The following is a 13,922-nucleotide window of genomic DNA, read 5'->3' on the forward strand; positions in this document are numbered from 1 at the left end:
TTAAATTTAATATATATACATTATCAATATAAAATAATACTATCTAAATACCAAATTATACATTATCGTATACATAAAAATTATATATTCAACCACATCTTTACAAAAACAAGCATATAATCAATAGAAAAAGCATAATAATAATAATAATAATAATAAAATAATAATAATAATAATAATAATAACTAAAATTTAATTTTAATATATTAATAATATAAAAAATTACATAAAATTATTTAATTATGTATTTATATGATTTTTAAGTGATATAATTAAAAATTATTTACTATTATTAAGGTGAGAATATAAATTCCTTATATATTACTTGGAAGGTAGTTTTTTTTTTTTTTCAAATATTGATCGCCGGTTCACTATTCCCTCCTTTGCCATGTTTCTCTCCTGGTTAGTCAAAAGTGTAATCACAAATTCACGATTCTCGAAAAAAAAAAAGAGAAAACATTGCAGTAAGTGCCTGGTTGGTGCCACTTGCCCCATCGATCCTGTTTCTCGTTAAATTTTAAATAATTAAAAAAATTAAAAAAATTTTCCAAGCCCACTGAGAGTGACGTTTAAATTTTTAATCGCAGCCATTTCACTCTGCAATGCACGGAACCTACGTGGTCGCTTCGTTCTTATTTAATTCCAAATCCAACATCACGGCAAACCCGAACACTACCACCACAGAAAACAATATGGCGGAGAACACGGCAGCGAGGTTTATGTGCAGCTTCGGCGGCCAGATCAGGCACCACGATGGCGGCGGCAGTAACAACCACCAACACTTCTTTTACTACGGCGGCAACAACAGGATTCTCGAAGTCGATCGCAACATCAGCTTCCACGATTTGACCGCTGAGCTCTCCGCCCTCTGCGGAGGCGCTGCCATTAACTTCTTCAAGTATCTTATCCCCGGCGACGATCTCGACACACTCGTTACAGTCACCAACGATAGAGACCTCGGTTACATGATGAGGGAATATGATCTGCACTTCCCAGGTTCTGCTTCCGCTGACCGGATGAGAATCTTTCTTTTCTTCGATCCCGTCCACAACGGTGCTGCCGCAGTAAATTCCTCCTACGAGTATCAGGGCGTCAATGTCATGGTGATGATGATAGTGACAGTAGTGTTGATGTTGATCTTGACGTGGTTGCTGTTGGTGGTGGCGACGGCTGTCGTCGAGGTGGTGATGGCTATAATGGAGGTGATGGTGGTGGAGTGGTGGTGGTGGTAATTGTAACGGTGATATCGGTATTGATGTCTGCTGTCGTCCATCGTGATGGTGATGGAGTGGAGGTGGTGGGTGGGGTAGGGGTGTTGGACTGGTGGCAGTGGACTAGCTAATGGTGATGCAGGCGTTGGCGTTCACAATAATGGTGTTGGTGTGGGTGGAATTGACGGAAGAGGTAAAGAAGAAGGGAAGGGTCTATGTGGTGATAGATTGGGATGTTTGATTGCTAAGCTCTTTCGCCCCTAAACAAATGTTAGAAATTTGAATTCTGTCTTGAATACAGCAATTCATTTTCCAATAAGATACCCTCAAATTCGCGACGGATAACGCCATGTTGGTGGAATTCAGGGAAGAGAAAGAAGATAGAAATGTTTTGGTGCGATTTTAATTGAAAAAAAAGGGGATAAAATTTGAATTATATATATCGTGAATAATTTTTAAAAAAAGGATACAGAGCTAATATTATTAAAATATAAAAAATTAATTTGATCGAGAGGGAAAATGAAACTGACTTAGCGAAATAATTTGAGAGATTATTTGTTACTATATTAAGTATTAACAGTATAAAGGAATATTATATTGTCATCTAAATCACTGGCAAGTTGTTGGGGCTTGTGGAGTAGTGGTGTATGATACTGTATGTGATCTTAATTTAGCCTGGGAACCTAGGAAGCTTTTTCTGCCTCTGTTGAGGACCAAGATTCAGGATCTTGCTGACCCCGGCTAGGTTTGCTGCTCCTGATGCTCATACTTGCGCTCAATAGAGCCAATTCTCTCGTTAGGTCTTGTTTTCTTTTCTTGACCTGTTAGTTTTTTTTTTTTTTTTTTTTAAAGTTACTACCTTTATTGTAATCAAATAGTTCAATTACAGTACCCACATAATCAGAGATAAACATATGCAATAATAAAAATTTGGGAACTTCCATAAACAACAATACCAAACTAAAACATTAGGGATTTAAAAAAAAAGGTAAAGCTATTCTCTCTTCTTTAGTTTCAATTGCTATGCCTTTCAAATTGTCCAAATTCTTCCATAAATATCAGATCTTGGGACGATTTATATCCGTAAAAAATGAAAACATTAACATATATATCCATACTAAATTAAAATTAAATTTATACTCACGTGAGATGTCTTTCGTATAACAAAATCAAAATTAAACTTGTATTCACGTAAGATGTTCTTCCTGTGACAAAAATACCCTACGTGACAGTGGCACTCTAACCCTCTAAAATTAGAGTACTTTTATCATGTGAAAAAGCATCTTACGTGAATACAAGTTTAGTTTCGATTTAATGTGAGTACATATGTCAGTGTTTTTATTTTTTATGGGTATAAATGATCATTTATTCTTTTTTTTTATGGTTATTTACCAAGTTATTACAAAAATAGATCCTTTTAATTTTTTTAATAATTGAGGGAGTAAAATATAATCTCCTACTATTAATTTTATAAGTGGAATAAAAAATAAATATGAGAAAAAACAATAAAAACTTAAAAATCACACTTTACACTCTCAATTTTTTTTAACAATAAAAAAAATCCATTTCTAATTATTACTATGTAACTATGTTTCTGTTTTTAGGATTTTAAAGCTAAGTTAGTCAAGGTCGGATCAAGTTACGGGGTGAGGGGACACTTGCCCCGTAGAGTAGTTAAGACAAAAAATGTATAATTATATATAATAAATATATAATTGCTCCCATTGTTATGTTATTTTTGTCTTCACAATCAATTATAAATTATTATTATATTGTCTTTGTCTTTATTTTATTTTATTTTATTGTGTTAAATTTAATTTAGTATCAGTACTAAAAATAAATAAATAAATTAACTTAATAAAAAATTATTAAATAATAATAATATAATTTTTAAAAATAACAAATAAATTAATTATCAAACTAAAGATTAGTTTTTAAATATAAGTATAATTATTAGTTTTTTTATCATGAAAAATGAGTGCAGATAAAAAAGATATTATTTATCTATTAATTAATATTTTATTTTTAAAATAATATAATATTTTTTTATTTTTACTCTTAATTGATCTTGTTTATAACAATTGGATATTGTTAATAAATTTCTTATGTGATAAGTATTATAACTATGCAAATAGACTTTCTAATTGAGCATGAGATAATGGATAGTTAGAAATTACAATGAGCGATGGAATAATTATTTAAGAATATAGAATTTAATTTTTTTCCATTTTATATATAATTCTATTTTTAAATTATAAATTAGCATACATGTCCATTGATTTACGTTTTTATTTATTAAATATGTGTAAAAGTAATAAAAATAAAATTAATTAAAATGATAAATTATTTATAATTTAATTAAGTTCAAATCTTAGAAATAAAAAAATATTTTTTTATAAAAAATATATATAATGGAAGGTATTTTAGAATAAAAAGTTGTATATCAATCTTTTATAATTTTCATATTTTATTATATATAATATAAATATAGATAGATAATATATATATATATATATATATAAATATCACTTTCTAACAAAATTTATTTTTATTACACAACTAAATTTTTTGGATTCCTCTCACTGAAATTAGTATATGATTGAAAATACTTTAGTCTTTGGCTGATATATTAATCTAGTCTATTTTAAAAAAAAATACAATTTAATCTTAAAATAATAACATAATTTATCACTACGTAAACTTATATATAATTCCATCACAATTAAAAGTGTTTGATTGTTTATGAATCGGATTATATCCGAAAGTTTTATAGTATTTATTCACATTTAATTTATAATTTATGGATATAATCTAATTTATAAAATGATCGGATCGAATTACATCTATATTTGCAGATTCGATTATATATTCGCAGATCTAAATTAAATAATAAATAATATATATGTACTTTTCATGTTTTATTTCAATTACTATTTTTTATTATTATTCATATGTATTATATTATTTTATTTTTTTGTTATTTAAAAAATCAATTTAATAATATTTTAGGAGTTAATATATTTAAAAGAATAAAAAATAATTTAGTGAGTTTTTTAATAGAAATAAATTTTTAATATATTTTTATTTTACAAATACATCTGATATATGATCCGATTTAATTTCATCTGTAAATTTGTGGGTCAAATCTAAGTATAGAAAGTACATATATTATATTCAATTTAATTCAATGAGTTAAAAGCGAATCGAATCAGAATTTTAATCATATTCAATTCGATCCAATTTAATATGTACACTTCTAATCATAACTCAATTATAGAATTTGTACAAAATGAAAATAAGATAACATTAAAATTCTATATTAAAGAAGTGACTTGTATCTTATAAGGTATTATATGTTACTTTTAATTTTTATCTATCTATATTTTAAATATATAAATTTAATTAAATAATTATATAAAATTATTTATACTAAAATTAAACCCTTACAATTTTTGAACTTCCTTTGGTAAATCTTTGTCCACTAAACCCAATTCCATATTGGGCCAACCCGCTAACACTTATATGACATCCCTATTGTCATAGTCAACTCATCCTGACTCAGTTAAGTTTGTTTTTTTTTTTAACAGCTACTTGCAAGGCAGCAAATTCTGCCACTAGCACCAAGCCTCGGCTGCAGTTAAGTTTGTTAAAAAAAAAAACGTAACATGAATCAACTAAATTTGGACCCTGCTTGTCATTTGTCAACACTAACACTGCTGAAGGGCTGATAATGATCAAGATTTTAAAAACAGTTAAACTAGATTAAACATATCATAACCAAATCATTTTAATGTCCATGAAATAAGAAAGAAGGAAAACAAAAAAAAAAATCAAATCACTTCGGATAAACAGTTATCCAAACATAGATCTTTTGGTCAAATTTGGATATGAATTAAAGATTTTTATGTCAAAAACAAGGACAATAAAAAAATTAACATGCTATCACTTAAATAGCATAATTTTTTTATACTAATTTAAAAGTTATAAATTTTAATTTTATTTTTAACTTAAAAAAAAGTCATAGTCATTAAGATATACTAAATTCAACCGACCAATAAAATCTTTCAACTTATACCTGCTTTCAATAAGGTCCAAAATTAGTTCTATATGTCAGAGAAGTGCCAACAAGAATAACCTATAAGAATATGATAACCAAGAATGAAAAATAACCCAATAAAAAGTACTCTTTACTCTGATTAATTAAAAACAATTCATTCATAGAATAAAATTTAGTACATAAAGTACTTATTATGGTTAGTGATTCTAAAAAAGGAAGATTTTTTATGCTCATGAAAAGAACGGTGTAGTATCAAATGACATAGTTTTCTCATACTCATCTAAAAAGTTGCGGGTTCAAATCTTTCTATCTTTGAAAAAAAAAATTAAAAAAAATTCTCATTTAGCGCCTCATGAGTTCTTCCACGCATTGCTAGGATTTCACTGCGCCGCCTCTACAGTTACACCTTTCTTTGTCTTTTCTTCGTCAAAGTCTTTTCCATCATCTTCTATTTTCTTCTCTTAATTTCTTTCCCACTTAGTTCCTTAATTTTCGTTTTCTCTCTCAATTCATTCCTCTTTTAGTTCTTTCTGTTTTCTAATTCACTCATTCCATATATCTTATTTTTTTCTGAAATCATTAAATACCTATTCTGATTTTTTCTACACCATGAACAACAAATTAGAGACTCAAAACCCTCATATAATTGATAGTGATCAGGAGGATGATTTGATCATTTTAGTTTATAAAGATGTTTCTGAAGGAATTCAAGCCTGTATCGGATCTTTTCCGTAAGTACCATGGAAGGAACTCTCTATGCAATATGGAATAAACCAGAAGAATTTAGAGTAGTCGAAAAATCCAGGAACCCGTTTCAATTTTCCTTTGAGAATGACTTTGATGTGACTCGAATTGAGAGAGGTTCGCCTTGGTTATTCAAGAGTTATGTTATTCATGTTCGCAGATAGAAGCCGTCAATAAACATGGAGGATAATCACATCTTTTCTTTTCCTGTATGGGCACAATTTTGGGGATTGCTTGAACAATACAAAATGCTTGATGTTGGCCGAAAATTAGGTGGGAGACTTGGTGAAATTGAAGATGTTGCTCTATTTGAAGTTAGAGACAAAGATACACGCATAGTGAAGGCTAAAGTGAAACTGAACGGTGATTAAAAAAATGAGGGATACATTGAAATTGCTTGATCCTAATCAGAAAATGCTAGAAATTGGAGTACGCTATGAACGTATAGGTGTGTTCTATACTTATTGTGCAAAATTAGGGCATGAATATAAGAACTGTCAATTTTTTATTGATGATTCTACCCAAAACAATATCAAGGAAGATAGAGTTGGTGAATGGCTTAAGGCAGATCAAGTCGGTAGGCGTTTAACTGAAAAGAGAGCTTCCTTCAATCATAACCAACCTCGGGATGATTCTATTCTAGCTCAACCGAAGAAAAAATCTCCACCTGCTTGGCTTTTTGATAGTTTCTCAAAAATGAGTGTGCAAGATGATAAAAAAAAATAGAATAATAAAAAAATTACTGCCAATTCAGGTTCTAGAGCAGAAAATGAGGGTTAATCAGAAAACACAAGTACGACTACTGATACTAATTCTTCTTCTAATACTTTATTGGAGATATCCTATCCCATGAATAATGTCCAACATAATAACAACATCATATCCAAGCTTAAAAAGGAGAACAAAAAGCCAAACCTGAAAGAACTTACCAGAAAATCTGTGAAAGATTTCAAATAGAGGAGTGGAGGTAATGGTACTGAAGATATTTCCAAGGAAATTTGTTTCAATGATATTGTCTCTGATGCTATAATGGTGGAGGGTGCCAGCCTTCAAGTGGCACCCAAAGAAATATGAAACTGCTCTCGTGGAATTGTCGGGGTTTGAGGAGACCCCTGACAATCCACAATCTTAAAGGGATTTGTAAATCCAACTCCCCCGAGGTTGGTTTTATCTGTGAAACCAAAAATCAATCTCGACAAGTTGAAGGAAAACTAAGATCTTATGGTTTTAAGGAATGGTTTATTGTGGATTCGGATGGATTATCAGGGGGTTTGGCAATGGCATGGAGGGATGGTTGCACTATTCAGATTTTACAGCATGGTAGATTCTTCATTGCAGCATCAGTTCTGAGAGCTAGTTCTAATGATCCCTATGGTGTTCTAGGTGTTTATCTCAGTTCAAATGATCAACATAGAATGGCTCAGTTTGCTTAATTAACTTAAGTCACCCAACAGTTTGATGGTAAAGTTGTGTTAATGGGTGATTATAATGCCATTTCTAATCAATTGAAGAAAGCAGGTGGGGGTGCTAAATCTCCTTCTTCTATTGAAACATTTAACAGTTTTATTGATGATAATTCCCTGATTGATATTGGAATAGTCAGAAGACCATTCACTTGGTCGAGTAGACGGAGGGGTGATGAGTTGATACATGAAAGACTGGACCGATTCCTGGTAGGAATTGATTGGCAGCAACTCTATCCCAATGCAACTGTTCTTAGACTGTCAAAATCAGGGTCGGAACACTCTCCTCTTCTCTTAGACTCTAATCCGAGAACTGAGAGATCTAAACACCGATTCAAATTCTAAGAAAGATGGTGTTTCAATGATGAAATAAGACAGATTTTTAGAGAGGTTTGGCACGAACAGATTGATGGTTCAGCTATGTATATCCTAGCTCAAAAAATAAAGCGTTGTCGGCATAAGATTGTCAGATGGTAACAAGAACACAGATCTAATTCGAAGGTGGAGATTGATTTACTACAGTCTAAATTAGAGGAACTTCGTTTAGCAGAAATTCATGGAGGCGACATCATTTCAGAAATAGAGGACAAACTTGAAAAAACATTGCAAAATAAGAAATCTTATTGGAAAGATAGGTCTAGAGTCAAATGGCTCAAATCCGGTGATCAGAATACAGCTTTCTTCCATTAGAAATTTAGAAATCGAACCCGAAGAAATAAAATTTGGCAACTAACTGGCAGTGATGACGTTTATTTTTCAAATGATTCATATCATCAAGTGTACCCATTCCAAATTTCATTCCAATCAAATGATCGGTAGCTGCCAATATATCTCGTGGTAACAAAAATGTACTGTTCTGAGGTATATCAAGATTCAATCTTCGATTCAGATTTCGTCGACCAATCCTTCCTAATTCACATCGTTGGTGAAATTTTTTTTTTGTAATTCCTTGCACAAAGATTCAGAAAATACAGGATCTCTGCCTACACAAGCAAATTGTTGATAAAACTCTAAAATGACGTTTTCTTTTGACCCATTTTTTTCCTTATCATTCAAGAAATACAAGAAGAGTTTGGGATAGCAAACATTCTCTAGAATTTCATTTAAATTCAAACCCATAGCTGATAGTAGAACTAGAATAGATATTTTCTGTTTTCTACTGACACGAGCCCATATCTTTGCTTTTCTATCAATCTCTAGGAGAAGTAGCTACTTCAAATGATGATATTGCTTCTGTGGCTGAATCTTATTTCAAAGACGTATTTTCCTCCACTTGTCATAAGAACCCTGAACCTCTGTTTACTGATTTTGAACCTAAGGTTACAGCTCACATGAACCGTAGGCTTCAAAGACTAGTGACTATAGAGGAAGTGAAACGTGCAACATTTAGCATTCACCCTCAGAGTGCTCTAGGAGATGATGGTATGACAGTAAATTTTTTTCAAAGCTTCTGGAACATACTTAGTGGTTATGTGTTTCGAGCAGTTAAGAGTTTCTTTTCAGGTGGCAGAATTTTGAAGGGTTTTAACCACACTCAGATCTGTCTTATTCCCAAGATTTCTGATGCTAAAGATATGACTCAGGTAAGACCAATAAGCCTATCCTCAGTCTTTTACATGATTATCTCCAAAGTATTTGTACATAGACTTCAGGGTATGATGAATAGACTAATTAGCCCTATGCAGAGTGCTTTTATTAAAGGCAGATTAATCTATGATAATATCCTAATTGCTCACGAGTGTATGCATTACTTGAAGAACAAAAAAAGGGGACTCGAAAATGAAATGGCGCTAAAATTATATATGAGTAAGGCATATGATAGGGTGGAATGGCACTTTCTTTGGTTTATATTGGAGAAGTTTGGTTTTGACTCCCGGTGGATCATGTGGATTCGAGAATTAGTGACAACTGTTTCTTATCCTGTTATTGTGGAAGGACAACCCTATGGTTTCTTCAAACCAAATAGAGGTATTCGACAAGGAGATCCTCTATCTCCCTATCTTTTTCTTTTTTTGTGCAGAAGGTCTCTCCTTCTTGCTACACAAGGTAGAACAAAACAGACTAATTCAGGGTCTTCAGATACATAGGCAATGTTCCAAGGTCATCCACCTTCTCTTTGTTGATGATTCCATCTTATTCTGTAAGGCTAATCCTGAAGCATGTTCAAATATCCTGCATTTTTTGAATTCTTATGAAAGCATCAGTGGCCAAAGGGTAAATCTTAATAAATCCGCTGTATTCTTTAGCCACAACACTTCCTCCACTACTCATACACTACTGGCTAACTCTATAAATCTTCTATTGTCATAATTTTTCTTTGTTTTTTTTTTTTTGCTTTTATTCTTCTTCAAAGAATGTGTATTGGATGCCTCCTGTACGGGTTGTGAGATGGATCGAAGACTTGCGGGTCGAAACAGCGACCGGATCGTCTGACTTGGAGCAATGGGAGATGATACTTGCAAAGACACTCTGACACTCAAGTCAAAATGGATCTAAGAGGTGTAGAGTGTGGAACGAATGACATCTCTGAGGGAGCCTGGGGCTCCCCTTTATATAGGTATAGGTGATTTATCTTATCTTATCTTGTTTAACCAAAATAAGGGAGATACTCAAATTTGAATGTTAGTTAGAGAATCTAGTAGGCCGGTTTTGGGCCTTCTAGAAGAAGGAAGCGGTCTAACCCGAAAATCTGGGTTCGGAGGCTGTTTCGGGTGGGGAATTTGAAGGTCGGATCCGTAACAGTTGCCCCGGCAGTGGAAAAGCAAGCGAGATCGGTCTTCATTGCTGGAGGACTTGGGTTTTGCCGTTTGTGGCTCTATTTGGTGCTAACCCGAATAGGGTTTAGTGCCCGGGAGTTCGTTCTGCGGGTTCGTCTGGAGAGGGGCCGATGAAACGAGTCTGCGTGAGAGCGGGCGTCTTTTTGGGGTCCTCATTCTCAAAGTTCGTGCTAGCTTGGGCTTTTCGTATTCCTATGTCTGTTGTGCTCTGCGAGGGATTTGTCAGTTACGTTTTTAGAGGGTGCATTTATTGCGAAGGGACGTTTGGACTGCTTTTTCGCTTTCGCCACTCTACCTTTGTTGGTTTCTGAGGGCACTTTTGGTTTTATGCCTTTTGCAACTGTTTTGATTTTCACTTATCTTTCTTCCATCGTTTGCTTCATTTCTAGTGCACTCTCTGTTCTGTATTTTCTCTGCTTTCTCTGCTTTATATCTTCCTTTCTTCCCTTGTGCATTTTGGTATTTTTCCCCGCACTCTGTGCCGTTTCCTGCTTCAGTTTTTTCACTCGTGCTTGGCTTTATCAGGTTGGTGCTCTTCTCTTTTTCCTTATTACCTGTTTGTTTATGTTTCGCTTGTATGTGTTGGGGCTGTGTTTGTTTTTTTGTTTTTACTCTTTGATATTATGTTTCGGATAGGGGTAGTGGGTTTGTTTTTGGAAGGGATGAGCACCACTGTGTTGTAGGCGTAGGACGTGGTGGATAGTAGTATTTGGTCAAAATTTTTTCTACCGTTTTCTGCCATGTAGCTTTGGTAGGTTGATGGTGGTGCTCCCTCCTGTTTTAGGTATGTCTCGGCAGAGGACTAAGGGTGTGGGTGCTCTGGTGGTTCCGGCCGGGGGCGTTCCCTCTCTTTACTACTGGGTAACCAACGACGTTTGGGGAACACCGTCTCAGATGATGGAGGAGGATCTTCAGCGGCTCCGCGACCAAGGGGCTGTATGCAGGGGTGGTGATGCCGAGCATTAGTACGAGCTCCCCCTCCCTGGGGTTGACGAGAGGGTTTGTTACCTAACCTTGACTCGCCTGAAGAACTGAAGATTGATGGTTTAGAAGTTATAATAAATTCTCGTTGCAAGTATAGTTTCTAAACCAAGTAATCAACCTTTCTTAAAAAAGTTTTGGTTGTCACAATTAACAAACCCAATAAAATTTATAAACCGAAGTATTCAAATTTCGGGTCGTCTTCTCAAGGAATTGCAGGGAAGTATGAATTATTATTGGTTATGCAAAACAGTATTTTTGGATTTTGAAAAGTTTTTGAATAAGAGAAAATAAATTGTAGGAATTAATAAATTAATAACTAATAAAACTCTTGGCAAGGTATGAAAACTGGAAGTCCTATCCTAGTTATCCTTATCAATGGTGATGAAAACTATATTTTTGCTACCACTAAGTCAACCTCTAACTATGATGGTCAGTTAAGTGGACAAATAAATTTAATACCTAAAGTCCTAGTCAACTCCTTAAGGAAAGACTAGAGTTATAGGAATCTAAATCAATCAGCAAGAACAATAATTATCAATCACGATGAGTTTGACAACTCAAATGTTACCAATTAATCAACCAAAGCCAATAGTAAATAATCTAAATTAAAAATAGGGAAAAACAATCATGAGTCTGAAATACCTCAATTTATATTTAAATAAGAAAATCAATCTAAACATAAAGAGTTCATAAACCAAATTGAGAAAATAAATAAAAGGAACATTGAACCTGGAAATTGAGAAGAAGAAATCCTAAATCCTTTAAGAGGAATCCTAATCCTAAATCCTAAGAGAGAGGAGAGAACCTCTCTCTCTAAAAACTACATCTAAATTATGAAAAGTGAATTATCAGTGAATGTTCCTGAGTCTCTGCATGTTTCCTGACTTTAATCTGTGTCTCTGGGCCGAACTCTGGGTCAAAACGCGGCCTGAAACTGTCTCAAGCGTATTCTGTAATCTCTGCAAATCGTGCCGGTCACGCGGCCGCGTCGTCTACGCGTTCGCGTCACTCAGCGTTTCTCGTACCACGCGTGCGCGTCGTCCACGCATTCGCGTCGTTCGTGCAGCTTCCAATCCGCGCGGTCGCGTCAGGTATGCGAACGCGTCACTCTGATTTCTTTCGTTTCGCGCGGTCGCGTGAGCCATGCAACCGCATGACTTCTCGCTGGTCATCTCCTCATTCCTTGTGTTCCTTCCATTTTTGCACGCTTCCTCTTCATTCCTTACGCCATTCCTGCCCTATGAAGTCTGAAACACTTAACACACAGATCACGGCATCGAATGGTATGAAGGAAGATAAAAATATACAACTAAAAGTTCTTTAGGAAGCAAGTTATCAATCATAGAATATTTTTAGGAAGGAATTATAAATACATGCAAATCATATGAATAAGTGGGTGAAAAGCTTGATAAAACCACTCAATTAAACACAATATAAACCATAAAATAGTGGTTTATCACCAACCGTTTCGAACTAGATGTGGGTTTATAAGTTGATGTTTACTCGGCTTGGCGTGCGACTCCCTTTTTTGCCCTTTGTTTAGGCATTGTTGAGCCGGTGTTCTGTGGTGCCGTCTCAGCTTCATCTGAATAGTTGGGCGGCAATTTGCATTTTTGAGGTTGTGTGCGAGTATCTGGAGCTTCCGGCTTCAGTTAACGTCTTCCTTTTTCTTTTTTTGTGCACTTTGCCGACCAAAGAGGGGGAGCATAAGAAGGGATATATGTCGTTTAGGGCTCAGCTTCACCGACGCATATTCGGTTTATATGAAGATTCCTTTCATGGTTTTAAGAGAGAATACTTTAAGGTGCGCCCTACTCGGGGGTAGTAGTCGATGGCGGCGATGAGATATCAGAGTTGCCCTAGAGCCGTGAAAAAAGGGCCGACGAGGTTGATGCCCCATGTCCCGAAGGCCTGGTCTGCCGTTATGGTGTTGAGTTGGTGTGGGGTGGCTTAGTGGAATTTTGAGTGCATCTGGCATCTGCTACAGTTTTTGACCAATTGCAGGGAGTCTCCGATGATAGAGGGCTAGAAGTATCCTGCTGGGATGACATTTTGGGCCAGGATTTTGTCTCCAATGTGGTGGCCGCAACATTCTTCGTGAATCTCACAAAGTATGTAGTCCGTGTCGTCGGGCTCGACGCATTTGAGGAGGGGTTGCGAGAATTTGCGCTTGTAGAGCTGTTCCACTATTGTAGTGTAGTTGGTGGCTTCTCGTTTCAACCGTTTTGTTTCCCTATGGTCCTCAGGTAACACTCCGTTTATGAGGTATTGAAGGATAGGGGCGGTCCATGACCCTTGGTTTGAAATGGGTAGGTCGACCGTGGTTGAGACCGATATGGATGGTGTTCTGACAACTTCCTGGATCAACGATCAGTTCCCTTGGCCTGGTTTCGTGCTAGCTAGTTTCGAGAGTAAGTCCGCCCTTGCATTCCGTTCCCTGGGAATGTGTTGGACGGTTACCTGCTCGAGTTCCTTTGTCAACTCCTTTACCTTGGTTAGGTGTTGTAGCAGGGGGTCTCATGCTTGGTAATCCCCATTGATTTGGGAGCTGACTACCTGAGAGTCGCTGCAGTTCTCTAGTGCCTTTGCTCTGACTTCTTTGGCTAATATTAGTTCGTCCAGGAGGCTCTCATATTCGGCTTGGTTGTTTGACATCGGGAACTCGTATCGAACGGACTGTTCGATG

The 13,922-nt window shown here is 35.0% G+C and overlaps 1 protein-coding gene across 1 annotated transcript; it reads left to right on the forward strand.

The window, feature by feature from the left end:
- Window positions 1-647: 647 nt before the first annotated feature.
- LOC130951701 (uncharacterized) lies at window positions 648-2,027 on the forward strand. The gene has a single exon (XM_057880406.1). The coding sequence runs from the start codon at window positions 693-695 to the stop codon at window positions 1,230-1,232; it is 540 nt and encodes a 179-aa protein (XP_057736389.1). The 5' UTR covers window positions 648-692; the 3' UTR covers window positions 1,233-2,027.
- The last annotated feature ends 11,895 nt before the right edge of the window (window positions 2,028-13,922 follow it).

The sequence above is a fragment of the Arachis stenosperma genome, chromosome 9, assembly GCF_014773155.1.
Source record: "Arachis stenosperma cultivar V10309 chromosome 9, arast.V10309.gnm1.PFL2, whole genome shotgun sequence".
Taxonomy (NCBI): domain Eukaryota; kingdom Viridiplantae; phylum Streptophyta; class Magnoliopsida; order Fabales; family Fabaceae; genus Arachis; species Arachis stenosperma.

Excerpts from the sequence above, each read along its gene's own strand:
- LOC130951701 (XM_057880406.1), top strand. The coding sequence starts at position 693 with ATGGCGGAGAACACGGCAGCGAGGTTTATGTGCAGCTTCGGCGGCCAG.